Source organism: Dermacentor albipictus, unplaced genomic scaffold (genome assembly GCF_038994185.2).
Source record: "Dermacentor albipictus isolate Rhodes 1998 colony unplaced genomic scaffold, USDA_Dalb.pri_finalv2 scaffold_118, whole genome shotgun sequence".
Taxonomy (NCBI): domain Eukaryota; kingdom Metazoa; phylum Arthropoda; class Arachnida; order Ixodida; family Ixodidae; genus Dermacentor; species Dermacentor albipictus.
Genome location: NW_027225672.1, coordinates 79,217 through 106,509, shown reverse-complemented (window position 1 = coordinate 106,509; position 27,293 = coordinate 79,217). Strand labels below are relative to the sequence as shown.

General features: G+C 46.7%; 1 protein-coding gene across 2 annotated transcripts; it reads right to left on the bottom strand.

Annotated features, from left to right (window-relative positions):
- Positions 1–825: 825 nt before the first annotated feature.
- Positions 826–27,147, bottom strand: LOC139053413 (uncharacterized). Of its 2 annotated transcripts, none has more exons than XM_070530433.1 (5): positions 27,010–27,147; positions 9,951–10,918; positions 6,056–6,983; positions 3,104–3,476; positions 826–1,621 (listed from the first exon to the last, which is right to left on the bottom strand). In XM_070530433.1, the coding sequence occupies exons 2-4, from the start codon at positions 10,841–10,843 to the stop codon at positions 3,114–3,116; spliced, it is 2,184 nt and encodes a 727-aa protein (XP_070386534.1). In that variant the 5' UTR covers positions 10,844–10,918; positions 27,010–27,147; the 3' UTR covers positions 826–1,621; positions 3,104–3,113. The 2 variants fall into 2 exon arrangements, with proteins under 2 accessions (XP_070386534.1, XP_070386535.1); XM_070530434.1 differs by having other exon boundaries at positions 826–1,618.
- Positions 27,148–27,293: the final 146 nt, after the last annotated feature.

Here is a 27,293-nt window from a genome sequence, read left to right as displayed (position 1 = left end):
CTTACAGGCAACAAAAAACACAAATCTGTCAACAACGAGCTTGTTCTGTTTATTGACGTGCCACTGTGGCTATGAAATTCTGCTGCTAACACAAGTTGAGTAGTTCCTGCATGAATGAAACTCACTTTATGGAGGAAAAATTACTAGAAATTGTCACTGTGCCTAGTCATTCACTGCCCTACGCCGCCCGTTTACATGCCGTCAACATCTGCTGTGTCAATATGCCATCGTAATGGAGTTAGGCAATGTAAATACATGGCTAAACCTAAGATCACTACTCTTTTCGGTTTTGGATGCTAATTGTGTCCGTTGAGTTCTACCGCCGTAGTATCAACGCGTGGTTAGAGATCAGATTTATGCATACTGTTATATTTCTATTTCAAGAACGAAACGCCTTCTGACTGTCGATGTAGCATTACATACCGAGGTAATAAGTGCGATAATATAACTATATCTTACAGTTTATGTCGAGTGTGGGGTACTGTATACTTAACGTTTCCCCGGTATAAAAAGAACCTAAATACAATGCTTCAAAAGGGAATGAGAATCCGTTGAGGGAAATCAACAAAACTGCGTCACCTTCAATTCAAATAGGTTCGAGTTCTCGTCTGGAGTCTCTCACATTCAATGCGTGTAGCGAAATGATTCCAGCTCTAAATGCTAGCTGGGGCTCCACTGCAGAAACACGCTTGGATTATTTCTTACTTTCAGCAGGCATAACGATTACAATGCACAGTACAACACTGACAGCTGAAGCTTTACGGACAGAGTAATACAAAAGTACAGGAATGGTCTCGGAACTAGAAAACATGGTGGGAGACACGCTGCAAGACGCACGTTCGCTTTATTGAATGTTACTAATTACCGCAATAAAACCATGGACATTACTTTGCACAACACTAGCGCCTAATAAGAGCCTCAAATCACTCGCTCCGAAGTGCACAATGCAAATTGAAACAACAGTTGCACATAGTATCGGGTGAGAGATATATATTTTATTTATTTTATTTGTAAAATACCTTACAAGGCCCCTACTTGTGGATTGAGTAAGGGGGGCATACAATCAAGTACATACAATTAACAACAATAACAAATGAAAACAGCAGCCAAGTGCACAGCCTAAAAGTCATGAAACATATTAGCTACATAAAGCTGCATATGATCACAATAAAAAGGAACAATATAAGTTAGTAACAAACGTATAACACTTTCTATACTACACTACAAGCTTTCTTTCACGAGTGAAATCAGGGTCAGCAAAGAAAGATGGGGACGCCGCCATCGTTGCAAAATTGGCACGTGTCAAGCAAGCTCCTATCGCCATTCATGTAACTTGAAGTAATGCGACAAAAACGACACGACCTCCACTGCTTAAACACCACCACACAGTGAACACACACTGGAAAACATATAGATCGGCGATGGCAAACGGTGTTCCGTGGCTTCCTAACAGCTTCCTGGGTCGGCGATGTAACGAGTAGGAAAAATCAAGAGGCGCACAACCGAGCCCTACTAGTTGAAACGTTACAGCCTCTCTTTACAGCCGTACTTAGACGCCAGCAGGAGGAGCCAGCTTGGTTTCTTCTAGCATCGGGCTGCCAACCTGTGGTGCCGAAGACTGCTGAATGAATAAGATATTGGTAAAAGTTATTGATTAGCATTAAGAATACAATGAGGAAGCGATAATCATACAAACATGTGAATACCTTTACTCGCCTCAGTCTCACACTGCGTTGTGTAGAAAATAAAAGCATTCGTGCATGCCAACTCATTCAAAATAAGGGGTCGCGATATTTCATCACTTTCTAGTTTATAAAAGCTCTGTTTTAGTTACGAATGAAACATGTATTGCAGAAGTCTAGTCTTTCAATCAATTGGACCTTATGTGTTCCGTTATTGTCGCTGTGTCAGGACAGTATTGACTGTAGTTGAAGTTTGGGCATTATAATTTGGAGTCTCTCTTTGGAGAGCAGGAAGAAAGTATGACCGACCACCAACTGGCCCTTTTCACCGCCATTTTATTCGTCTAACTTGTGGTAATTTGTGCACCTTGGAAATAAAGGCGCTACGAAAAGGAGAAGGCCATTAGCAGGTCAAATTATGAAAAGAAAATAATGACGTTAAAGAAAATGCTTAGTTATGTCCAACACAGCTACTCACTGCGCGGCCCTGTTTGGTAGCAGAGCAGAGCACTGACAGAAAGATGTTTGCATCCCGCGTGCCCATTTTCCGCATTACGACGTCATGATGCATGGATCTCTCGATAAATTAAACCGAATGTAGTCTGTAGACCAGCTAGTATAAAACATGTTCTAGGTTCGTTTAGCGCTATTGGTATGTTTTTGTATAGTACATGCCTAAGACATTCGGTTAATGCAAAAGACGGCTAGATGAAATGGCATGTCACTTTTTCTTTATATATATACCGGAAAAAAAAACAATCGGTAAATGCTACACGAAATCTCAAGTGTCAAGCTCGTTTATTATTGAATTTTTCGCCTTAATTCTATTACTCCCCATACTATTTTATTCTCAGTAAACGAGCTAACAAGGCCGGCATAACCGGGACAGCATGTTTGCCTTTCAATAAACTCTCTCGCCTGTGGAGCTATCGATGAATAAGAAAGCCTGACAGCCATCACTGAAAACCAATCTGGTTGTCAGTCATGTCACTAGAAGTTTATTATTATGTATGAAAAAATGTTAAGGTTTAAATAAGAACGGAAATTTTTTTTATCCCCGATGTGACTGAAATGCTATCCAAGAAGATATTGAATACTTACGATATATGCGCCTTCTGAGGTTGTGCGTTTTATACTTCCAATTTAAGTACGTGGTACATAGAAACATCAATTTGAGCTTTAAGATTAAGTCATCAGGCTAATGACGCCCGCAGCAGGAATCTGACAAACTTAAGACTTCTTCGCAAGTTACTGTCGAATTCCGTTTCATCAAAGTATGAAACATTCGTGTTATTTCAATTTTTTGTTTATAGACAGCCACATTCACTTTCGTCATACTGTGTTTAACGAGCTACTCCTTCAAGCCCCTACCCCATGTAAACGGCGAAAAAAAAAAAAGCCGCTAGATTGTTTTCACTGACCTGGACCAGCTCAACGTGACACGACGTCCGCTATCTTCAGGAAACTTCGAATGTGGAGCCAGCAGTCGTGGCCAATGTCGGCGAGCTGAAGCTTCCTGGCACCGGGATGACACAGGCACTGCACCGCCTCCTTGACGACGCCAGTCATTCTCATAAATTCGTCGATGCTACTGCTGTGGACGCGAAGCAGGGCGCTGCGGATCTTCTTCTTGGCTTCGGCCTTTGTGACGTCAGCACCTTCCATCACCCTTTTGAGGAGACGCGGGTGGTCACGCATCAGCTCGATGGCGCGGACACCCTCGACGCCATTTTGTTCGCCCAGCACGAAGTCTGCAGCGTCTAAGATGGCGGATGCGTTCTTCCTGGCCACTTCCTGCGTGTACAGAGATGAGCTATGGTGGGGAAAGCCAAGGAAATGTAAGCCTGCAAAAGTCAAACGTTCCAAGCACGTCTGTAGTGTACGCGAAAACGGGACTGAAGTGGATAGCGCGTGGGAATCGATAAGGAACTTGAAGGTCTCGATCGTAGCATAGCTTGCTTCATTAGAGAAATAATCTCACAGATTGCAGGTATGACGTCTACGCAACGTGATTTTGAACAATTAGAAGTTAAGCGTGATCCAGTGCAACCACAGGATTTCACATAGAGCAAACAAACATTACAGGCGAACGCCATGGTGGGTGCAGGAAGATCACATTCATCATCGTCATCATCATCATCAGTCTATTGTTACGTCATCTGCAGGACGAAGGCCTCTCCCAGCGATCTCCAATCACCGCTGTGCGAGCTGATTCCAAATGTAGCTTGCAAATTTCCCGATTTCTTCACTGCATCAATGTACGTAATGTATTCTTTCACAAAATTTTGGCATGTGTACAGTTGACGCATGAATCCGACGTGAATGACGAGCGTGCTGTCACACCTTGATAGCCGTAGTACATAAGCACTATAGCTGATAACTACGATCTGCTGACACGATAGCTTGGTAGTGTAATTAAACATCACGCCGATGCAACCCTGGTCAACACCAACTTAATTACCAATATATATATATATATATATATATATATATTACGCGCGCAAGGCATATGTAATGCTGAGGTTGTGGCTGTACGGCTTTGTAGATCATTATATTCGCAGTTATTATTGCAAAGGCTAATGTTAACTTTTTCTTTTGTTCGCGACCATTCAACGTCTTAGTATATAAATATACTTGAGGTAAGCTTGTTGACTCGTATTTTTTCAATTTCTTTTGTGGAAAAAATACACAGTTCGTATTGCCTTTGTTCGTTAGCAGAAATTCTTATTGCAACGTCTAGTCACCCCAGCGTGGCTTTAAAATGACTTCCCAATTTGAAGTCTTCTTCCATCGTTCATTAATTCGGCTTTTGTATCAGCATGTAGGACGCCGGTGAATGAATCATTGCTCTGTTAAAATGCTTCATGGTTTAAGTCTCGGTGACTTATGGCGATGTTCCCGCCTGAGACTTTCAATTAGAGTTTGGAGACAACATCTTTCACTACAACTGATGCCAGAAGTGAAATAATGGAGTGGAGCCCTACGAGATATGCGTGCGACGTTTGACGCTTACACGTCGCATTCGAGCATCGACTTTGGCGATGCATATTCAGGTTGTTTTCCAGCAGCAACCTTAAATTTCGGGGGATCTTCTATCGTGGTTACGTACCCTGTTTGAGGCTTATCATCATCCATGAATACTTTGTTTAGCGCAAAACGACACACGCAAGAAAGACGTTGTGTGTGTCGTTTTGCGCCAAACAAAGTATTCATGGATTCGCACCAACTAGCCCGCCAACGCATTTTGCTTATCATGATCATTGGGACGTAAGGCCTCTTTTGTGACACCGACGCTGTTTTCACGAGCGTGACAACGTGGCACATCGTGAAAAGGTCGCCGCCATCTTGTCAAAAACACATTGTTTTGCAATTCCCACGTAATGTAATCCTCGCACACTGCAATCCTGGTCCTTCTCGCCTATGAAATGCATGAACATTTTGCACTCCTTTGAGAATCAAATTGGAGCGGGAAGCCTTGCACTAATTACCCTGCACCGATGATCCGTGATTTCCTATATAATGGTTCGCGCGTTCGACACTCTGCAATGTACATTGCTCCTGTGGCACGGAGTTCCCATTCCAGTATAGGCAGCTGTGGAGATCCGTAGTACTTTCTTATTCATCGCGCTTAGGCAAATGGTGCAGATGGGGATTACAAGATGGCTTGGGAAAACAATTGGGAAAGAAAATGGGAAAATGGGAAAGAAAAAGTAATCGCGGTGCCACAGCCAGTTTCGAGTACTTAACCGCTCTCGCAGTAACGTTTTCTGGTGCTAAGGTCATGGTCGACTCGCATACCTCGAACAAGAGACTTAACGCGAATGTAAGGCGAAAAGCAAGTTCAATTTCTTCAAATGCCGGAGGGAATACTATACATGTGGGACACTTAACGATGCACGTCATTAGTTTAAAAGGTGCAGGCAAAGAAACGCGCAGTGTGCCACCGCCCATGTGTCAACGACCAAGCGATGCTTACTGCCCGATTAATCGGCACCAAGATTAATTCCGTAGGTGTCATGTAGTAGCCGACAGGGAACTCTGGCGACTTCATCATTCAGCTAACATGTGAATCATGTATAATAGGTGCATTAGTCTGCGCCTACTTGTAGCCTACCTTTATGGCGGTATTTAGCTTTATAAATTTGTAAGTACTCATAGTCTTCAAAGCAATGTTATCAGTCTGTGTACATATGCGCAGATCTTGGATAATGCTGGCGTTTATGAGGGAATAGGTTAATGAAAATCAAGAGTTCCGTCTTGTAACTTTCCTGGAATATTCAATGTGGACAGTCCTCTGCGTGCGCGATCTTTAGCAGGCTATCGCTTTCCTTGTATTGGCGATCACACAAAAAAGTAATAGTACAGAGTCATACCTGGATGTCCGCCAGCGCGCCGTCCTTGTAGTCGGCTGCTTCGAGGAACGCTTCGGCCACGTGTACAGAACAGTTGAACCCCATTTCATCAGACCAGTTGTAAACGATGCACGCAGGAGTCACGGTGAATTCGGTGAGGCTGATGCTCCTGCTAAAGCCTCGCGCGAGCACGTTCAAGTCGTCGTAGGACAGCTGCAAACCCTTGAGATTGGCTCTGACTAGCTTGATGTTAAAGGCGACTGCTGACACCAGTGCTCCCTCCAGATTCCGAAGGACGGAGCTCGGCCAAAGAACATACGTGGGATTCAGGTATATGTCTACCTCAGTGAGTGTGGTAGAGCCCCTTATATACGCTGCCAAGGCGGAATATTCATTGCGTTGGCATCTCAAGCATTCAACCCGCAACGAAGTTATCTGATCGCAACCACTGACAACACGTAAAGATGGGAGTATCGAGCGCGGGATGTTGGCAATTGGAATTTCCGCATTGATGGTTGCATTGCAGATTTGCGGGAACTGCTGCAGCTGCCTTGTGTTGTCGTGGCCGCAGTGTCCCTTGACGACAACGCGGTCATCGAGTCCCCGCTCCCGGAATGTTTTGGAGACTCTGTCGAGTCCGTCGTTGCAGGGCAAAGTGTTGACGACCACCGCCTTGAGTGCCTTGTTGTCCGCAACTGCACGGAAGAAGGCGTGGCACTCTGCTTCTCCGAAAATCCGCATGTCGATGCAGAGATGGCTGAGCGTCGAGTTCTGTTTCTGCAGGGCTTGGCACAAGGACTCCATGCACCTCGCGGCTTGGGGATCCGGAAATTGGGGATTTGGATTCCACGATGACGCAATACACTCGCATAACGTCGAAGGTAGCCTCAGCCGCCGTATTGTGGCACTCCGTGTAATGACTTCGGCAAAGAGGGTGACCGTACTCATGCTGGAAGCACATGTGGAGAAAAGAAATATTTCTTGAAGAATTATGCCTCAAGTAAAAAGCTATTTAGAGCTCCAATACATTCAGTGCAAGGAACTGAAGTCGAAGTATCTGAATTTATGGAAGATAATTTATGTTTCTAGAAATAAGGACCACATTCGGGGTTTCTACCAACCGGGAAACCCGGGAATTCTCAGGGAAAATGGATAGTCTCGAAATACTCAGGGGAAACTCAGGGAATGTTTTGCTTTTATCAGGACAAGTTAGCTGTAGTTTCATTGAAAGACGGCTTGGGACGTCGAAAGAAAAAGCAATCGTGGTGCCACAGCCAGTTTCGAGTACTTAACCGCTCTCGCAGTAACGTTTTCTGGTGCTAAGGTCATGCTCGACTCGCATACCTCGAACAAGAGACTTAACGCGAATGTAAGGCGAAAAGCAAGTTCAATTTCTTCAAGTGCCGGTGGGAATACTATACATGTGGGACACTTAACGATGCACTTCATTAGTTTAAAAGGTGCAGGCAAAGAAAAGGGAGTCGTGTTAATGCTGGCTCCAGTAACAGAGGAATTGTAGCGAATCGTCATTGACGCCGTGTCATCGGCACGAGGTAAGGCCTGAGTGGTTAAGGACCGATTTTCCAGACGTCCGATGTTACGAACATGCCCGAAAGTTCGCACGGCTTTGCGGCACCACCACGTACTATATTATAGTCAATGTATGTTGCCCTGACTGCAGTTCTGAAACGGCATTAATCAAGACAACCACCGCCGCCATTTTGATCATCGCGCCGCCTCGAACCGGCACTTTTGGACGCAGGTCCGTTGGCCGCCGTAGCCACCACAGCGCCAACGTTAGGCCTTGGTGCTTCTACGTTCTCTATTAAGCTCCTTGCGTGCGGTGCTGTGTTTTTCATTGAAAGAATTCGCCGCTGTCAGCAATGGCACCGACTTCGCCTATGTAATCTTAGCGATTGGCTTCGAAGCTCGCAGAGCACAGTGCGTTGCGTAATGCTAATCTCTGAAGGTTAGGCTTGCCTTAATACAGCATTATTACGCGCTGAAGGATAAAAAGCGTCGGAAGGGACAATTGTTATGGGGCACAGTATGTATTCCTTAATTATACACGCGTGCGCGCACCCCCGTCTGTTGTCACAGTGTGAGCTCTGATATATCTAATAAGTGTACTGGAAGGACTTAAGAGCTTTTTCTGACGTGCCTCTGACAATTTAAGCCCCTAACTGCAGCTAAACACATGCATTCATTCTTTTAGGACTGCCCGGTTTTTCGGATGTTTTTGCGGCCCCTAGGGAGTCCGAAATATCGGACGTTGACTGTACAACTGACCAAGAGTGTGCTTCAAGTGATCCACGCGGTGAACGAGTGACAGAAGGAGGATGAGGACAGAAAGGACCGACGCACTGAGGAATTAACGGGAAAGGAAGCGTGCCGCCGCATCTTTCAAGGAGCTTGAGCTCAAAAAACAAAGTGTTGGCTGACGCCGACATGCAAACGTTCCTCATTCAAACTTGCGTAAACTACTTAAAGCAGTCAAAGCCAACACTGAGATGTTGTGTACGGGCTGAGAGTATGTCAGGACAGTTGAGGATGACTTTCCAGCTTCTCCAAGACAATCTGAGTTGGGACAAAGTTCAGGCTTCATACCCATGAGCTTGCTATCAGTTGACAGAAATATCCCATATTCAAAAATATTTACTTAGGCATGCGTCTCCTGTTCATTCGTATTTGAATATGTTCGACTCAATTTGTAAAGGGATTTATGATTTTTTTCGCTGTGACCTGTTTTTATATAAAATAGATATTACTTCTCATTATTCAAGCTGCATTAAGCCATCTTTTTGTTTCAATATGCTTACTAGAGAGTGACAGCATCGAGCAAAATGGTGTCAGCCTGTCTTGGTATAAAGCAACGTTCTGGCTCAAAAGGAAATTTCGCAAAGGTGCTCAGGGATAACCTGGAAAACTCAGGGAATTTGGAAATCTCAAATTGTTAGACACCCTGCACATTATATTCCAAAGGATCCACAAGATCTCCACATCCATCTCGTCAATAAAACGGCTTAAATGAAAAAAGAAAGCATAATCATATCCATGAAGTCACATAGGAATCAGGGGCTGAGGTTCCGGCACAAAATTCAACCGCAACTAAGTTTGACCTTTTCTCCGGTGGTGCTTTCATTTCCCCTCGGAATTAGTAGCGATGATTTGAAAACTATAGGTAATCATACTCACTTAAATAGCGATTTCGTGTCCATTTATGAGCGAGTTCAGTGTCAAATAATGACCACTCACTGCTGTTTTCTAGAGTGACGAATACAACTGGAGCTTGGATACTCGACACCAATGGCAATCATAACAAACGGCACTACGAAGTCCAAGAAAATAACTAAACTCGCAATGACGTAAAGCGCCTTATGAACACGTAATTTCCAATCGTACTTCAACATCAAGGAACTATAAAACTTGTCCCCCTTTATTTGAAGCCATGAAGACCACTTTCACTCAAAAAATCTTGACTTTAAAGGAACTATATAGAGTTTTAGTTTAGGGGACGCAAGCCGCTTGCGTACGCAAGAACTAGGTGCGACGGTACTGCGCATGCGCAGACCCCTACGTCTGGGTCTGCGCATGAGCAGAACCATCGCCCCTAGTTCTTGCGTGCGCAAGCCGCTTGCGTCCCCTAAACTAAAGCTCTCTTATATCTCTGTGGCAAATATTCAATTAATAATTTGTTCGCTAAATTCTCCACAATTCAAAAGCTCGCTTCAGCGCATGAAATACAATAATATAGGCATTCCGTTAAGTTCTGTCCGTTAAATTATACTTGACACTAAGTATGACGCTTCAAGTTTTCTTATATGACAAGTTGGGCATTACAAGGCCCGTAATACGTGCTGCGAGATGCTCTATTGGTGTGCCGTCGGTTCGTAATGCAATTCTAAGCTGTACTTACAATGCTTCGCCCGGCGTGACGATGTCTGCGTAGAGTTCCTGAAGGCTACGCATCTTGCAGATTGCGTCGACGATTTCGCTCAGGGGCAACCCTGTGTAATCAAACATGCTCGATTTCAGAGTTAGTTTGCGGAGCGCGCAGTCTTCTTTGGCGAGGTATCTGGCGAAGACCGCGTTAGAGGCTTCGTCGCGGTAGTGGAACACGTGTTGTGAGACACCGAGTTCAGTGATGCTCTTGTTGTCAGTGAGCTCCCGGATCAGCCAACATGCCTGATTAGCGGCCATTTGGACCTCTGACATGTCGAGTGCTGTCAGATGATCCATGCCTAAGCCGAGTGACCTTCCAGGCATGGCCACGTTGACTCCCCATTCCTTGTCGAACTCGTTGACACTCAAGGCGACATTTCCACGCTGTGGGATAGGATTGAGTATTTCGAGCAAGATACCGTCGTCGTGGGGTGATGATAGAATTGTTGGGCAGAAGGTAATGCTTTTCAAAAAGCGATTGCGATTTATCGCTGAACGCATCGAAGCGCGACTCATCCAAATGACCTTGAATTTTATCCCTGTGATGCAACGATGCTCGGCGAGAAGATGCTCGGCGAGATTCAATGCCCTTGCTTCGCGCGAGACTTGCTCCGGGCCGTATGCAGCGCACCCGCAAAGGCATGCCGCGCCACACGCAATTAGGACGGCACCTCTGCTATCTCCAAACCCATCTTCCCCAAGCTCTAGGCAAGCTCCTAGAAGAAGCTTGTTCAAATCACGACGGTGTTTCATTAAGCTGCAGCTGGCACCATCCTTCTTGGTACACGGAATGATCAGCCCATTCCAGTCGGTGTTGAACCTGTGGGGTGCACGTTTGGTGACGACAGCTTGCGAGGATTTAGACATGGTTCACCGGCCGCTTCTTTGGCGAAACGCTGTGCTGCCCCCTGAACGCAGTCCGTCAGTCGTCTCACGTAGAACCTGCGCATAGAAGAAGAAAAATATGGTTGCCGAAAAGATTTAGTGACTAATTTGTTGCCTCACAATTTAAGATGACCAGCGCGTTTCGCTCAAGGGAAGTTACTTCCGTTGTATAGCATGTTTTGACCACGAAGAGAAAGGATATCCCCAAACCTGGGCCAGTTATCTAAATGGCAAGAAATGCTGCGAAGATTGCGTTATGTTACTACTCGCCTATGTGATGAACAATTTGTGTCACGCCGCCAAAGCCATGGCGAGTGCCCTGACGTTCGAAGTGCGCCAAACCGCCCACAACGGTTGAAAAAATGTCGCAGTTTCGACCGAAAGGAGAAGCACCGATGATAGCAAATTAGTGGAAAGCTGTACGAAGTAAGGACAGTAGTTTCAGCAACCTTATATAAACTTCAAACATTCGCTTACTAACGAAAATAACAATGATAGAATATGTAAGCCTGACACAACGAGGACGTAGAAAGAAGCAGACACCCAGAGACAGCTCATTCTTTGTGTGTCGGCTGCTTTCTACGTCGTTGTTCAGTCGCGCTTGCACATTCTATCATGGATTGAAGCCAACAAGCCCGCCAACGTGATTTATCTAAATTAACAAGCACTGTGCCATGCGCGCACAGGTAAACATGACCACATCTGGCTCGATTAGCGCAAAAACTCGCTGTTAAAATGCTGGAGTTTGGAATTGCGGCAGCAGCAAGCTAATTGATCTTCGTGCGTCAGTCGCTTCTGCGCTAACGAAACATCGAAAGCACAGCGCATACCAAGCTACCGGCACTCTGCGCACTCTGCAAACATCGCAGGTCGATTTCAAGACCCACGAGCGCCGGCAAGGCGTCCCTACGGCGTCCGTCAAAGGCGCCAGCTACGGAGCCTGCCATTCGCGTGCCCAACGCCGTAGTAGACGCCGCAGTTGTCTCCACTCTATGGAGCGGCGAGTGAGGAGGACATCGACGCACCTTAGCAGCCGCCGGAGAACGCCCTCTGACCCCCGTGCATCGCGCGCGTCAGGAGAGGGCACGCTTCCGCCTCGCGTTCCTCGCTGGCGCACGCGAGGCGCTAGATTGAACCGCGTTCGCCGGCTCAGCCTCGCACGCTTTCACTCGCACATACAGCATATGCGGCACGCGGCGACGGTTTCATCGCCCTTGGACTTTATACGGAAGTGTCCATATAATTGCTATCGCAAAAGAACGCCTAAAAGTCCACAACCACGAAAAAAAGTTGCCCTTGGTCCCCGCATTATCGCCTCCTTTCCCACGGCGTGCTCGACGGCCTCAGGTTTGCGTGGGATCGCCAATGCTGTGTCCCTTCGGCGAGCAAGCCGCTTCGTGTGCTCCATAGTTCCATATTATAGAACTAGAGGGAAATCTGGCGCTTCGATCGTTGAACCGTCATGAGAATGATGGGAAGTACAGGATGTGGATTCGCATTCTGTTGACTGGCGAACTTGTCTACAAGTATTTTTTGGCAGTTTTGGTTTCGCTCCAAGCGCAATTGCTATAACCTGCAATATGACAGTGCAACGCTGAGCTCTCTGCATTTGTTATGTTGCTGGAAGTGGCGATAGCGCGCTGGGCCAGCGGCTGGGACGCTGTTTGTGTCGCGGTGTCGTGTCGAAGCCCTGACGACAAAGCGACGGTGTCGTAAATATTGAAATACCATATTTTGACCGTTTGTACCTTGGTTGTTAAGTGTGTTAAGTTCGTGCTGTAGCGTTACCTGCTTTATGAAACTTCAGAATAGGAAAAAGAAGGTACTGCTGATAGACGACAATCTAGTGGCTTGACAATCAAATTTTATTAAGGGCTTCATTATGCATTGCTCGTTTAGGTGCTCATTGAAATGCGTGTTTGAAGACTTTGAGAACACAAACTTACTTGTGGTAGGAAAGGTTGCTGCTTCCTGGCTGTTGTCTAGTGTTGCAAAATGGGTAAGTGGAAATATTACGCCACGCCATAACGCTTCGGAAGCGGAGCGTCAATATAAAATAAAATGAAGCCGCAGCGTCCTAGTTAGTACTACAGCAGATGTGTTTGAAAGTACTTGAAGACGTGACAATCGCGACAGCCGACGCAGCCATACGAAAGGGCGAGAGAGTTCGCAAGTGTCTGTCGTCTGCGAGAAAAATGTCGCGTTCGCAGCGAGCAGGCGTTGTAGCAGACGACACTTGTAGCATTCCTCTCAAAGACGCAACATTTTCTCACAATGCAACATTTTTATTTCCATATATACTTTATGAGTATTTTTATACAAGTACATGAACGGTTGTCATTGCTGTTCTACAAATAAATAAATAATTATTCTCTGGCGTTAAATCGTGAACAGTATCGCACAAGAATGCATACCCTGGTGGGCCCTCGTAATAAACCATAGTAACCCGTGCTTCAATCTCAAAGTCATACAAAGTTTATGTAACGTATGGTACGTTATATACATTCTAAGAAAAACCCCGGGGAAAACGGAAGTAACTGCGCCGTTAGGCGCTTTCGTCCCTCAAAGGACTAACTGCATGAATGTGCGTGCCGTGTGCAAATTTCGGAGAGTAAGTGTTTAGTCCCTGCTAGGAAAGAGAGCAATGGGAGGATGAACGGCAACAGTTACTCCCCAGTCACTTCGCTGTTTTCGTCCGTGTCATGGAGCGATGTGGTGAAAACGGTTTTGTCTATAAATCGTGAATGGTTCGAAGTTAGTGCATTGTCTATTGAACTACATGCAAAGCAGCACCTTGCCTCTTCGTGAGAAAATTACGTGAAACTTAAAACTGGAATGTGACGAGGCATGCCCGTCGTGTGCACCCCATAAGTGAGCGATACACATTAAACGCGCAAGTCGTTGATAGACGGCTAGATTTTCTTGGCCAAAACTACCGAAGTTCCTTCCGTTCCAAGGAGGTTGCGAACTGAAGCGATGTGTAGCTCAAACGGCACACGCTAAGTGACAGAGAAATTGCCCTTCTCTGTCGTCTTCGGTGCCCCGTTTGAGCTCGCTACACGTAGACATGGCGTAGTGCCTCAATTTAAATCACCCTAAGAATACTCGGGCTGATTTCTTTTCGCAGTCGCTAATGGTTGCGAGTACACTCAACGTTAGAATCTCACTGCATAGCTTGCACAAAATACGGAGTCACTTTTATATTGCCGCACTTGTGTTCCCATGCTTAACCTTGTCTAAATATCCCGTTTTGTCAACGAAGCGTCACAATCTCCTGTTTACAATCTTTGATTATGTCGGTGTTGGATCACGGATAACAGAGGGAGTTAAAATGGCATGCAATAATTGTACAACTAACCTCATTGTCAACCACGAGCTAACTGAAAGGATTGAAGTGCGTTCCTCTGTTCGTCAGGGGTGCCCCCTGTCACCTCTTTTGTTCGCAATATATCTAGAGGCTCTCTGTAAAAGGATTATTGATAGTCCGGATGTGCGAGGATTCAGCCTAGAAGGATGTGAGGTACGTTTGTTAGCCTACGCTGATGATGTTGTTTTCTGTGACGATAACGAGAGTGTTCGAGCTACCATGACAAATATGCGTGAGTTTTGTGACATGACGGACAGCAATATAAACCTGAATAAGTGTGCCGGCTTGTGGCACGGCCGGTGGCAAACAACGCCGCGTGTTTTTGAAGGTATGCAGTGGAAGTTCACGCCTGGGATTTATCTTGGTGTACCATTAGGCACACATCGAGGCACTAAAGACTTATGGAATGGGAAAGTGCAGGAATTAAAAGCTCAAACTGATAAGTGGGCCGGCGTGACCTCTTTATATTTGCACGTGCGGCTATCTGCAGAATCTTCTTGGTGAGCAAGCTGTGGTATCTCATGCAAGCCCTGAGCTGTTCCCGATTCAACTTCAAGAAATTCCATGGAGTATTTGCTGTTTTTGTGTGGCAGTCTGAGTATGAAAGAACAAGCAGGAACAACTTGTTTCGCAAGTTCGGTCAGGGGGGCTTGTCATTACCAAGTTTATACTTAAAGCAACTGATTTCTAGATTTTTGTTCTTACGAGACACGACAAATCCTTTCTTGCGAACAGTTATTCAAGTCCGATTGAGCAATGCCTTACCTAACTTTGTTGTCTCGATGAGGAAGGGTGGGTGTTACGCAACGAGTAAATTTTTACGTGAAGTGGTCGTAGCATTTAGATTTTTACACCACCACTTTTCCATAGAATATTTGGCTGCAGTCAGTCGTAAGCGGATAAGCTCGGATTTAATATATATTATGTTCCCAGAACCATTATATCGATTAATGTACCGCGAAGGCCAAGGGAAAGATGTCCTAAAACGTGTGAAACGAATGATTGTACCGGGGGGAGTGAAAACATTCTTTTTTAAACTACATACTAATACCTTGCCTGTAAAAACATGGCTAGAAGAAAGAGGGGACTATTTACCATGGGGGACTAACTGTTTGATTTCCAAGAAACCAGAAACTATAGAACACGTTTTTCTGGACTGTTGGAGTGCGGTCTTCTTTTGGGATATTATGCAAAGAACTATTAAAAAATAATTCCCGTTAGGAGCGAATGGTATCCGTTACCTATCCACAGTGCAAGACAGTATACCTTATGACATGTTCTTTCTTCTCGGCCTTCACAGTATCTGGAGAAACCGCATGTCTGTAAGGAATTGTGATATAAATGTGAGAACAGTAAACTCGTATTTTGCTGAAAATATCAGTAAACTACGGAAAGTGTTTCAGAAGTTAGCGTATGACGATGATCTATTGTCATTGATGGATGCCCTTGCCAAAATGAAAGTTTTGTAATTTCAACCGCAAGCTTCAAGTGCAGCGGTGGGAAAGCGAATATTGTCAGATGGTGGGAGCAGTGTGTATTGATGTGTTTGCTGATTGTCTGGAAATAAAGAAAAAAAAAGAAGCGGCGTGGTCAAGTGGTTAAAGTACCTAACATATGAGCGAGAGGACGTGAGTTCGAATCCTGCTCTCGGGCACGTTTTTAGTTTTTAATTTTTTTATTTGGGTATAAATGCTTAATTTAATTAATTCCACTTTTGCGGAGCATCGGAATGAATTACCGTTACTCCTTTGAGGACCATCGGGCAGGGGCAACTGTTAGTCCCCGAAGGAGTAAGCGCATGGGGAGTAACAGTTCATCCCATGTCAGTTCGTCCCTAAAAGGACTAACGGTTGTGGCAAATCAGTTGGTCCCCAAAAGGACTAACCTCCCTACCCCTTTTAGTACTTTTTTTCTTAGAGTGTAAGATACTGTAGAAGTAAGATTAGATTTTGCGCCATGATTTTGACATAGGTTTGTTTACTGCGCCGCAAGCAAATGCCATTAGTCTAAAGGTAGAAGTCAATCCGAAGCCCGTACTTCCCATCATGCCCATGTAGGTTGAGGAAACGCTCACGGGAGACCCCGTAGACACTAGCGCCACATTTTCCTCTGGAGTATTTATTTAGAAACTGTATGGTGTGTGCGCGCTCCCTCTTTCTCTTCCTCCTCGCTGAGCCAGTCGCCGGCGATGTCTGTGCGCGCGTCGGCCTTTCTGTGCGGCGCCACTGGCGCTTGGAAAACCTTAAAGGGCAACTCTGGCGATTTGTCGGTGTCCGCTAATCTTAATACAATTTTGAATATACGCTCGCTTTTTCACTCTGGTTATAGATCCGTTCCAAACAATATTGTATTTAGGTGTGCTGAAAATGAATTTTAAGCGTTGGTTGCGCGTTCTCTACTCGTGTCTTTTTACTAGCCACCTTGTGTTTGAGACTTCAGAGACTACGCCGCCACCGTCGGTGAAATCCTGGCTCTAATCGACACTGTCCATAGGACGGGAAAACTCTAAAATCTCCTAGTATCGTCAGGAGATATCATCGGCCATCAGCTTCGCTTATTTGGCGTTACCGCCACGTGTATCGCGTGTGTAGCAGGCGTTCGGCGTGTTTACACTGGGGTAGTGTAGAATCTGACGTCATCGACTCATCGTGATGCTACATGAGGCAGGCATCCGTTTCTGTTTCGGTACCTCGTTTATGAGCATATAAATTTATTTTTGAATTTCTATGCAAATTGAACCACCCTCTCGGTGACAGGACTGTGAATACCGTTTGAAAGTGACAATCGTCTCATCTAGTTTTATAAACATAGGAGTTGCCCTCTGAAGGGCTAAAGATAGCCCGACGTAGCGTGAGCGCGTAACGCGTCACGGCACGTTGTCGAGAGCAACCTGCGTCGATAGTGCGACCGATGGTTCGACGCACTGGCGTCGCGAACGTAACTGGACGCGACCAACGCGCCCGGCACGACGATCGCGCGATCATTGGTGAGAGAGGAATCACGTGACGAGCACAATCGGGCACGCACCATAACTGTGGAGCAGCCACGGCTTCGAATCGGAATGTCATCAGCGCACCTGGCAGCGGCACTTTGAGAAGTTTGCCTGCCCCATTAGTTCATGTTGCGCCGCCTTCCGCAGCAGTTCCTGGCGCCGCAGTGCTGTCGCATTTGCCGTAATGGCGCCAACGCGACTGCAGTCGCTTAGTGAAGAAGAACGGAAGCCCAGGGACGCAGAGTATTGGCGTGAAGACAGATTGTGCCAGAAACAACCGAATGACGCGGCGCAGAGCTGGGAATTGCACGTACTGCAACACGTTGTGGAACGCAACAAACAAGAACAACGCCATGCCGACGTTCCAGGGAAAGCTGGATGCATTTGCTTCATTTCAACGTCTCCCTCATCAGTTCACCCCACGTCCACTTTCGCTGCGGGCTCTCCGTAACACGAGTGACAATGGCACGGCGAGTCACAGTACTTATAATGTCGTCGTATGCTTGCTTCTAAATGACACAGACATGTTTGATGGAGTTATTGCTCAACATTTTTGCTGACAGTTGTGATTCTCCTAACATTTAAATATTTTACCTTCCCGATTGTTCGCTTACTCCGTATATGCCAGCAAATGCTGCGCCATATGCAGCAGTTAAGCGTAATAAATCAATAAAGCGTGACGTAGAATAGCCCGATGCAATGCCGTTTCGTTGGAGTTTATAAAGCACACAAATATAGTGGAATAACGCATGTCATATTCATGAGCTTTATTGATTTTCTTGCGATATGGCAAAACACCCCGATGCTTAGATTTGGGCGCACGTTAACGAACCCCCGGGGAGCCAAAATTATTCCGGAGTCCCCGACTACGGCGTGCCTCATAATCAGATCGAGGTTTTGGCGCGTAAAACCCCATCATTTAAATTGATTTCATTTCCTTGAAAGTATGTTGTTCTGGCTAAACAATTGAAGAGTCATTAGGCAGGTGTCCTTTATCGGGCCCTCCTCAAGAACGGTTGTATTTCACTTTCACACACGGAATGTAGAATTCCTATATGTATTTTTTTCTACTGCGTTAAAATTGTACTGAAATAATACACGCCGAGAAAACCTAAATGCATTGTTTATTTCATTCGTAGAAGCACTTTTTCTTTTGTTCATTCACTAGCTCCGCTAAAATGTATCTTGCTTATATATATACATTTTGATTCTGCTGGCCGAAGGACGTGTATTCGCAACTACTGTCGCTGTTAAATTGCATAAACAGTGTCATACGGCGCACCAATATCTCTTGTAGTACTACAGGTGTTGAAACAAAAGGAAATAAACGACCGTCCTTTTCTTTTTGATCTAAGCATGGCGCCGTAGAACTTGCACCCAATTCAATGCCGACAGCCTTAGTTGTTTTCTTGAAGAGACCTTTAACACAGTCAACTTTGTCCTCGACGTGCAAAACGTGACAAGAGAGCCATTCTTTAATCGTTACAACCAACACGGTAGTGCAGGGCAGTGCAGAGAATGTACGACTGCATGCCATTCAGCTCATCAACCATCTGGGCCGCATTCTGTTTTCATACATGTACTGCAAGGAATGTGGAACGCAACAGCGCTGTATTACAGCGAAGCTTGTTTTTTTTTGCCTCTTCGTCTTTTCTACTGCTGCTGCTGTGCAGTCTTGCACGCCGCGTTGAAGGAGGTGGGGGCGGGGTGAGGGGGAGAAAGCTGGGGGCAAGATAGGCGACTTGAACAACGTTTCGGTGGAGCGGATCCACAATGCCCTCTGGACGCCGTAATTAGGCTTGACTTCCCCCACCCTGCATTAGCATTGCAGGGGCTGCCACGCTTGCCTCCGTGTTCACGCGTGAAAGGAACCACTCCTAAGGGAGGAGGTAGGGAAAGGGTACAACCGAATCAGTCCGACGCAGTGAAGAAGCGGGTGATTCTTGGTCAAGAAACGAGTGAAATTTCTGGCGCTCATGGCAGTTCATCTAACGTGACACGATGGCAAGAAAATGCCCCGCGAGAGACCATTGCAAATGAGCAATGCTTTCTTCAGCTGTCTTCCGTAAAGGAGTGAGTGAATGTACGACATGCCTCTCTGTGTTCTCTGCCCAGAGAACTCAAACTGAGCATTGCAAAACGTTCCTTTATAACACTCAACACAGGTGACTTAGTCCGCACCAATGTCGGCTGTACTAAGCTACATAGGAAATAACGAGAACGACAACGCCTGTTATGGTACGTCCGCACTAGCGACAAAAACGCGCGCGACACAACGCGCGCGGCGAGCGGTGCTGTCGCGCGCGGCAAGATTCACGAAAAGCGGCAGCAACGCGCGGCAAACGCGCGAATGGGTGGGAGACCCATTTTTCGCGGCAGACGCGAAACGTCCACCAATCCGAAGCGAGCCGCTTTACGAGCCGCGCTGTTGTGGCGCCACCTGTCGCATAAGCAAAGAATCATAATCTATGAGCTCCGAGACTGAACAGTGACACGCGCGCCGTAAAATCTCAGAGGCCATTTCCAGTCAAGGGGGCTGTTTTTGTTAAGCCTTACCACACCGCCACTGAGCCGTCGACGAAGAATTCGCCTCGCAATGGAGGCGTTTTTGGAAACCGTTCGCGGATATGCGTACCTCTATGATAAATCGAGCGTCGGACAAGGAGCTGCGCGCCAACCGCTGGCACATTATGGACAGCAGTTTGGCATGACAGGTGAGTAATTGGTGAAGGTGGGGAAGCAGAGTGTGCGCCTGGCCCTCAGTGTCCCTGTACTGCACTCAAAACTTTCTTGTCCGCTGTCTGGCACGTCGGCGTCACACAAGTAAAGAACAAACAAGTATTATAGTGTTCACAGTCACCAGTAGCTCCTCGTCCGTATCCGACATGCCTGAGCGTGGCCGGCAGTGGCGCAAAAAAACACACACTTCCGATGGAAGACGAAATGGGCAGAACGGAGACAGGGTTGCCAGGTACAAAATGTGAAAAGTAGCCAAAAAATCTCGGAAAGTAGCCAGATAAGTAGCCAACTTTGGCCACATACAGAAATGTAGCCAAAAAAATTACCGACGATTACGTTACTTCCTAATGCGAAATTTGAGTGCAGCAAATAAGCTGTTTCACCTTTTCGATAGATTGAGGCAAAGAAATCGAGCAACACATGTATGCGCTATCACAGAATTTTTTTTTATTTTTCACACGTATTCCTTTAACAAAGACTCCACTAACAGTTCTTGACAGTCATGAAGGAAGCTTTGTGGTCGGAGAAATAGACTGATATATGTTCGACTTGGTACACCAATGCTTGATTCTCAAAGACGTTCACAAAGACGTTCACAACTGGGCCCTTAATGCCATATTGGCCTCCGCCGTGCATCAGTCGTCGCACTTGCATGAATGGGATTCGCGGAGATACGAGTCTTACACTCACCGCATTAAGTTGTGGAAGGTGCGCTGGCCTCGAGGGATATTTGTAACCGTTTGTTGTCGAAATAACAACCAAAACAAGCGCGAACGAGACCGACCCAACAGAACCAAACAGGCGCGGGCGAGAGCTGTGGCGCGAGCAGACGATAGTACGAAACGAGCGGATCGGCTGAGACCAGACACGAGTGCGCATCGAGCCGTAAGGAGGGTCCGCATGATACCAGCATCGCGCGCGCACGTCACTGAAGGGGCCGCTCTCATTGGTCTCCGCCATTCGCGGCTCGCGTCCTTCGTCTCCCACTTCAGCGAAGGGGGCCGGAGCTGGTTACGAGGCCAACGCCGACGACGACGCGAAACCCAGGAACGGACGCCAAAGAGCTGCGCTCTAAAAAGTAGCCACGCTATGGAAAAACGTTGCATTTTCATTTATTATGCAACTCTGAAGACATTATCACAGCCAACACTTAAAGTTGCTTTTAGTAAATGCAAGAACATACAAAAATATAATGAAACGTGTATAAATGACTACAGCTAAGAGCGCTTTGATCAGCATGTAATATGACTAGAATATTATCACAAATCAGAATCACAGTGTAAATGTTTGAGTTAATCTTGGCGCACATTTCTCGAAGAAGGTCAAAGCTCGAGGCAACCTCGAGCGATCGCTTTCGTGATTATTTACGTGCGATATTGCGTCTTGGCATCGGACGCGTCGCAGGCCGTTTGCTACGCTCTGCAAAGTGAGATGCCCAGTCGCGCGAAATCTCGCAAAAGTGATCGTATTCCAGAAAACAGCTCTATGTTTTCAAGCTGGGAACACATAAATGGACCGACTACCCCGAGAGCGCGCCGGCCAGACCGGCCGCTGACATGCTGGTAGCATGTTTACGTTTATCCCGTGACCAGCTGTCCAAGTGTTCGATTTTGCAAGCTTCGGGCAGCTTCGGGTTGTCTTAGGATCCCACCTCACGTTGCCTTCCCATCAGGACCGGCACTAGCTGGCTGCCAGCGGGCTGCCAGAACTCCGAAAATCGAAGAAGCCCTATGTGTGGAAGGTGGAAGGCCTGACGCGGAACGTCAATGCGAAGATGGAACACGCTGTGACGTCACCAGTGCGAAATCCTTTCCATGAAATGAAAGCGCCAGAGTCTGATTGACAATGATGATGGACCTGCTTGAAAAGATTTGAAGTGTCGTTGTTGCGGGTTGGCCTAAATATTTGCTAATGTTGCTGCATAATATGAGCTACACAAGTTTCTATCCAATTTTTACAATAGTCAAGCTATTTCAAAAGTAGCCAAAAAAGTAGCCAAGTAGCCAAGGCATTTTTTTCCCCGCCAACAGCCTCAAAAAGTAGCCAATTTGGCGCAAAGTAGCCAAATCTGGCAACCCTGAACGGAGAGCGCGTTGTCGCGAGAAGTATCGAATGGAACGAGACAACGCGGGACTCCACGGGCCGCTGCCGCGTGCCGCAAAACGCGACTGTGGACTTGCCCGCACGCGTCTGCCGCGCGGGCGCTTGCCGCATGCGGCGTGTCGCGCGCGTTTTTGTCGCTAGTGTGGGCGTACCATTACTCGAGAGCTTCCTGGTGCATCTGCGGGTGTCGTCGCAAAGGCCAACGCAAAACACGCTAGGGTGCGCCAGCCTCCAATACGACAGCCGTACGTTCCCATACCGAGGCGCAATGTGACCGTAACTTCGTCCATGCACGATAACGTTACTTGCGAGAGGGTCAGCTTTCCCATCTTACAAGCCAATGCAATGACCATGCACAAATCACAGGCTATGCACGACTAGGATAAGAGGCAGCCTCTCCGGCTCCTGTACGTCGCACTATCGCGTGCCACCACTGTTGAAGGCTTCCACCTAACAAATCGAAACAATGATTTTTCATTTCCGCATCGCAGTGGTACTGCGGATAGAACACTACATGACGAGGTGGTTCTGCTAAACAAGCGGAAATTAAGCACTTGAGTACACGATCGACAGCCTCCAACGAGCCGCAAGGAACTGACACGCCTCAATCGTGTCCTTCAATGTTCAGACTACACGCCCCATACATTGAAGTGAATTGCGCAATGCCGTAAGGAGACATGGTCGGCTTGTCGGAGACTTGTAGTGCCGAGGCGCAACCGACTTCAAACGAGTGTGCTACTGGAAGTGACAGTCTTACAGCAGTGCTGGAGTGGCCACTTACAAGAACAAAATGGCCGCCCGTCCGTCTATTTGATCGAGAATGCTGTCCCGACCACCGGATTGCGAAGCCAGGTGCGCAGTGGTTGACGGCGGTGCTGAGGCATGCGTTCTGCAGCTCAAGTGTGGAGAAGTCGACGTTGCACGGCCGCTATTCACATTGGCCTCTCGGCGACGCAAAAAGAAATCAAACGCTTTCATGCGCTCGAGTTCGCTCAATATGCACCCGGGGCATTGAACCCTGGTTGTAAATACGACGCCGTCGGTGTTCATCGCGAGTTCACCGTTGCTTTAAGGAAACGGGAAAACCGCTGGCTGCCAACGTTTATGCAAGAGCTGTCTCGTGTGCGCCTCGGGACATGCGATTACAACGCACCGTTACCAATTTTTTGCAACGGATCTGCTTGTTGGCCTTGTTGGTGATTGATGAAAGACACGTTTTTTTGCTGCAAGGGGTCGCAGCCCAAATTAAATCAGTGGGAAGTGCTGACCGTGTTGTCTTTCTGTGTGTTCGTTTTGTGTGTTTTACCTTAGGGCGAAAAACATGTCTTTTAACAACATCACCAACTTATTGAGGCATATCTCCTAAAACGAAGCACAGCAGTTTCCTTGGGTGAAATAATCATGCCCCTGCTTTCGCAAAAATAAAATTAATTAGCTTTAGTGGAGCTTGTAGATTTTGCTGAACGGCTGCAGTACTCGAGCCAGATACCCATATGCATAAGTCGTTTGCATATAGTCAATCACTCAAAGTAACAGGCAAGAGATTCCAGCTCGTGCTAGACTCAGCGTCTGCAAATTGTGCGACAAGTTTTAGGTATTATCATGCGTAGACGGCTGTCATCGGTAATATCACAGTACTAAAGCACGTAAGCGTAAATTCTAGGCTCATCAATTTGGAATGACGGATCGACTTTTACTCGCAACATAGTTAAAAAATAATGAAAAGAAAGAAAGGACAAGTATTAAACTTAAATTCGATTACGGGGCTGGAACGTGTCAAAACCGCAATTGGATTATGAGGCACGCCGTAGTGGCGGACTGCGGGTTAATTTTGACACTGTGAGGTTCATCAACGTGTCCGATATCTAAGCGCACGGACGTTTTCTATTTCGCCCCCGTCTAAATGCGGCTGCCTTGCTTGGGATCAAATCCACGACCTCTAGTAATGCCATAGCCGCAAAGCCACCGCTGCGGGCACAGAAATGTTGATTTGACGGTCGACAGCTTTCGTGGTGTCGCCTGGACCCTGCGGTGCGCTTTAATTAATGCGGCCCTGCTTCTGCCCGTGCTGCGTAGTTTGTCCGCTTGACATATTTTTATTTTTGAGAAATAGCAGGAACGTACTGTACCGTACCTTGACACTAATGGTATCCAGTTGGTATAGTAGTAATGTTTGCTTTGCTTACCTTCTCTCCGAACCCCGCCCCCCCCCCTTACCTCACTTGTATCAGAACTGCCTGTTCTCATCACAGTTCTATCTACGTCCCCTCTGGACTCGCACCTTAGTAGAAAGGGAAGCGCTGCAGTTTCTACAATGCTTCTGAGGGCAGAACGTGGCGACGGCAAGGGGGCACCAGAGGCGATTGTGCTCATTCGACGTGGTGGGCTGAAAACTAGTTTTTAGTGTCGCCTTTCATCTCCGACTCAACCCTCTCATATATTGTCATGTATGCACGCGCTGTGCCCTCCCCCCCCCCCCCCCCCCACCTGATGCGAATATGCCGACCGGGTTGCAAAAATTTTTCGCGGTCGCCATCTTGACCCGTGCGAAATCATGCATGAAGACGGCAGCCCCATCGGCGTTGCAATGTCGCGAGTAATGGCTTCTGCAATCGCCTTAGCTGCGCGCCATGAGCAGCTCCTAAGAGCGCCGTAGCAAGCTGAAATATTGGGATCAAAAGGGCGTGACAAAGCCAATAGAGAGACGACAGAGGGGTCAATAGCAATGGTATGCAGGCATAGACACTGTCCATTCCACCCATCATTTGAAGCGAGGATTGGTTGCGCCACCGTTGGGAGAGGATTTTTATAGTGCAGGATGGCTGCTTTTGCAGGTCCTGACACAATAACCTGCATTCGTAATGAACTTTCTCAAGCAGCTGTCGTGAGACGTAAATTAGCGGCATAGACGGCGCCAAACAAAATCCCGTATAGCTACAGACGACGTGCCGTCAGTCTATACTGTCAACTGCGAGCGAACGCCTTGATAGCGGCGCTAACATTTAGCAGTATAGTAAACTAATAGCAGGAGCAAGGTCAGTGGTAAAATTTGCAAAACTTTTTTTTATTTATCCTGTTCTTCTCACAAATACTCGAATTCTTAAGAAAAGGTATACCTCCGTGTGATTATCGGACATATCAAAGTGTGCAGGGGAATACCGACATGTATAGTAAAGTATTTCTGAACGCGTCCACTTTATAAGGTGCCCAATGCAACTGAAATATGTCTTTATATGTATGAAAGCAAATATAGGACGAGAATATGCCCCCTTTCTATAGCAGTTCTGCAGCAACTACAAAAAAACAACACTATAACAGCCCAACCTGTGTTTTGGCTTCAATTCAACTTTATGCAAGTGGTGCTGAAGTATGTCAGCGTTATCGAAGTTTTGCCCCTCTCTCAGCATATATTACGACAAAATCGCCGCAATGAAAATGCCGTTTTCAAAGGCGTAGGCTGCAGCTGCGCCTGACCCTGGCGCAGGGTAGTCGTGACCTTGTGAAAATAGTGTTAACGTTATTTTCACTGCCAGTGCCGTTGCACTGGCAGCTGTTAACATCCGCATTTCGGCGACGCAAAAAGAAATCAAATGCTTCCTTGGGCTCGACTTAGCTCAATATGCACCCAGGGCTTTGAACCCTGGTTGCGACAGCACCAGCGTGAATACGACTCCGGCGGTGTTAATGGCGTCTTCACCGTTTATTTAGGAAACGAGAAAGCAGCTGCATGCTAACGTTTATGCAAGAGGTCTTTCGTGTGCGCCTCGGTCGCTCCGACTACAACACACCATTAGATGACCACAGAGTGGGCACGGGAACATTGCAAGAAGCATGGCTCCTGATTTTCGCTTTGCTCCGATGCAGGTTACGCTGACGCTCTTCTTCACCTGGCTGATACCGGAATCGCTATCTCCCTCATGCCCATCAGCTCAGATGCTACCACCGCCACTGCCCGACTGTGGCCACTTCAACAAATATTTCATCCCTGCGCACCCGATGGAATCGCTCGCCTTCGGCCGTTCAGCCCCATCGACGACTGCATCATCGCCCGCAAGGAATTTAAGCTGTGGCCACTCCGTCCTCGGATTCAGTGGGCACGGGAACATTGCAAGAAGCATGGCTCCTGATTTTCGCTTTGCTCCGATGCAGGTGTGTACGTTTTCCTTGTACGCTAAAAAAAGCGATGACATCTGCTTATTGCTGTTCCCGTGCCCAGGGGGGCTGTGTGAAACTGTGCATGATTGCTTTTCTATGGCTTTCCTACTCTTGTGTTCCGGCGACATAGAAACGAACCCTGGCCCCACCACTCGATCCGAATCCCTAATTAGAAATTGAATCACTACCTGAAGACCCTGCAGAACAGATGACCGTAATTTTTCAACTGCTCAAAGATGTTCACTCCCGCTCATTACAAAGTTCGAAGGCACAACATGAGCTGACCACAGACATTAAATCCATTCAGGCTGGGCAGAAAAGCATCGAAACAAAAATAACTAACGTTCAGAAGCGTCTGGATGAACTAGAAGAGAAAGGGAAAGTTCTTGATACCTTCAGCCATAAGTTTGCAGGCATGCAAGAATGTATTGAAAACCTAACTGTACAAAATAAATTTTTACGAAAGCGTCTAGATGATATGGAGGACAGGTCACGCCGCGATAATTTGATTTTCCATGGACTAATAGATTCATCTGAAACTTGGCAACAAACTGAAAGCACACTGACCAATGCACTAACAAAGGTTCTTAACTCGCTACCAAACGACCCATTTGAGCGTGTTCATCGTTTAGGGATATTTTCCCCTAATAAATGCAGACCCATCATTGCGAAGTTTACCAACTACAAAATAAAAGAACTAATCCTATCACATCGCAATGATTTCAAGGAACAAAAAATTTCAATAAGCGAAGATTTTTCACCCGCCACTCGAACTGCGAGACGGAAACTTACGGAATTTGGAATTGGCCATCCGGGTTCACCCAAATTTCGCCTTCGCTACAATAAGCTATACATACGCGGCAAATGCTTCATGTACAATCCTTCTAACGACACAATCGATGAAATCGAGCAGCCATCCGAACACGCGCCCCAAGGATCAAGCGCTTCGTCACGTGGGGCGTCCTAGGGGCGCGAGAGGGGCAGTGGTCATTCATCATCGCCATCTGGTGTTACGATTCTGTATACTAACATCAGAAGTATCTTGAATAAGAAAACTTCTCTTTCTCTTTCATCGG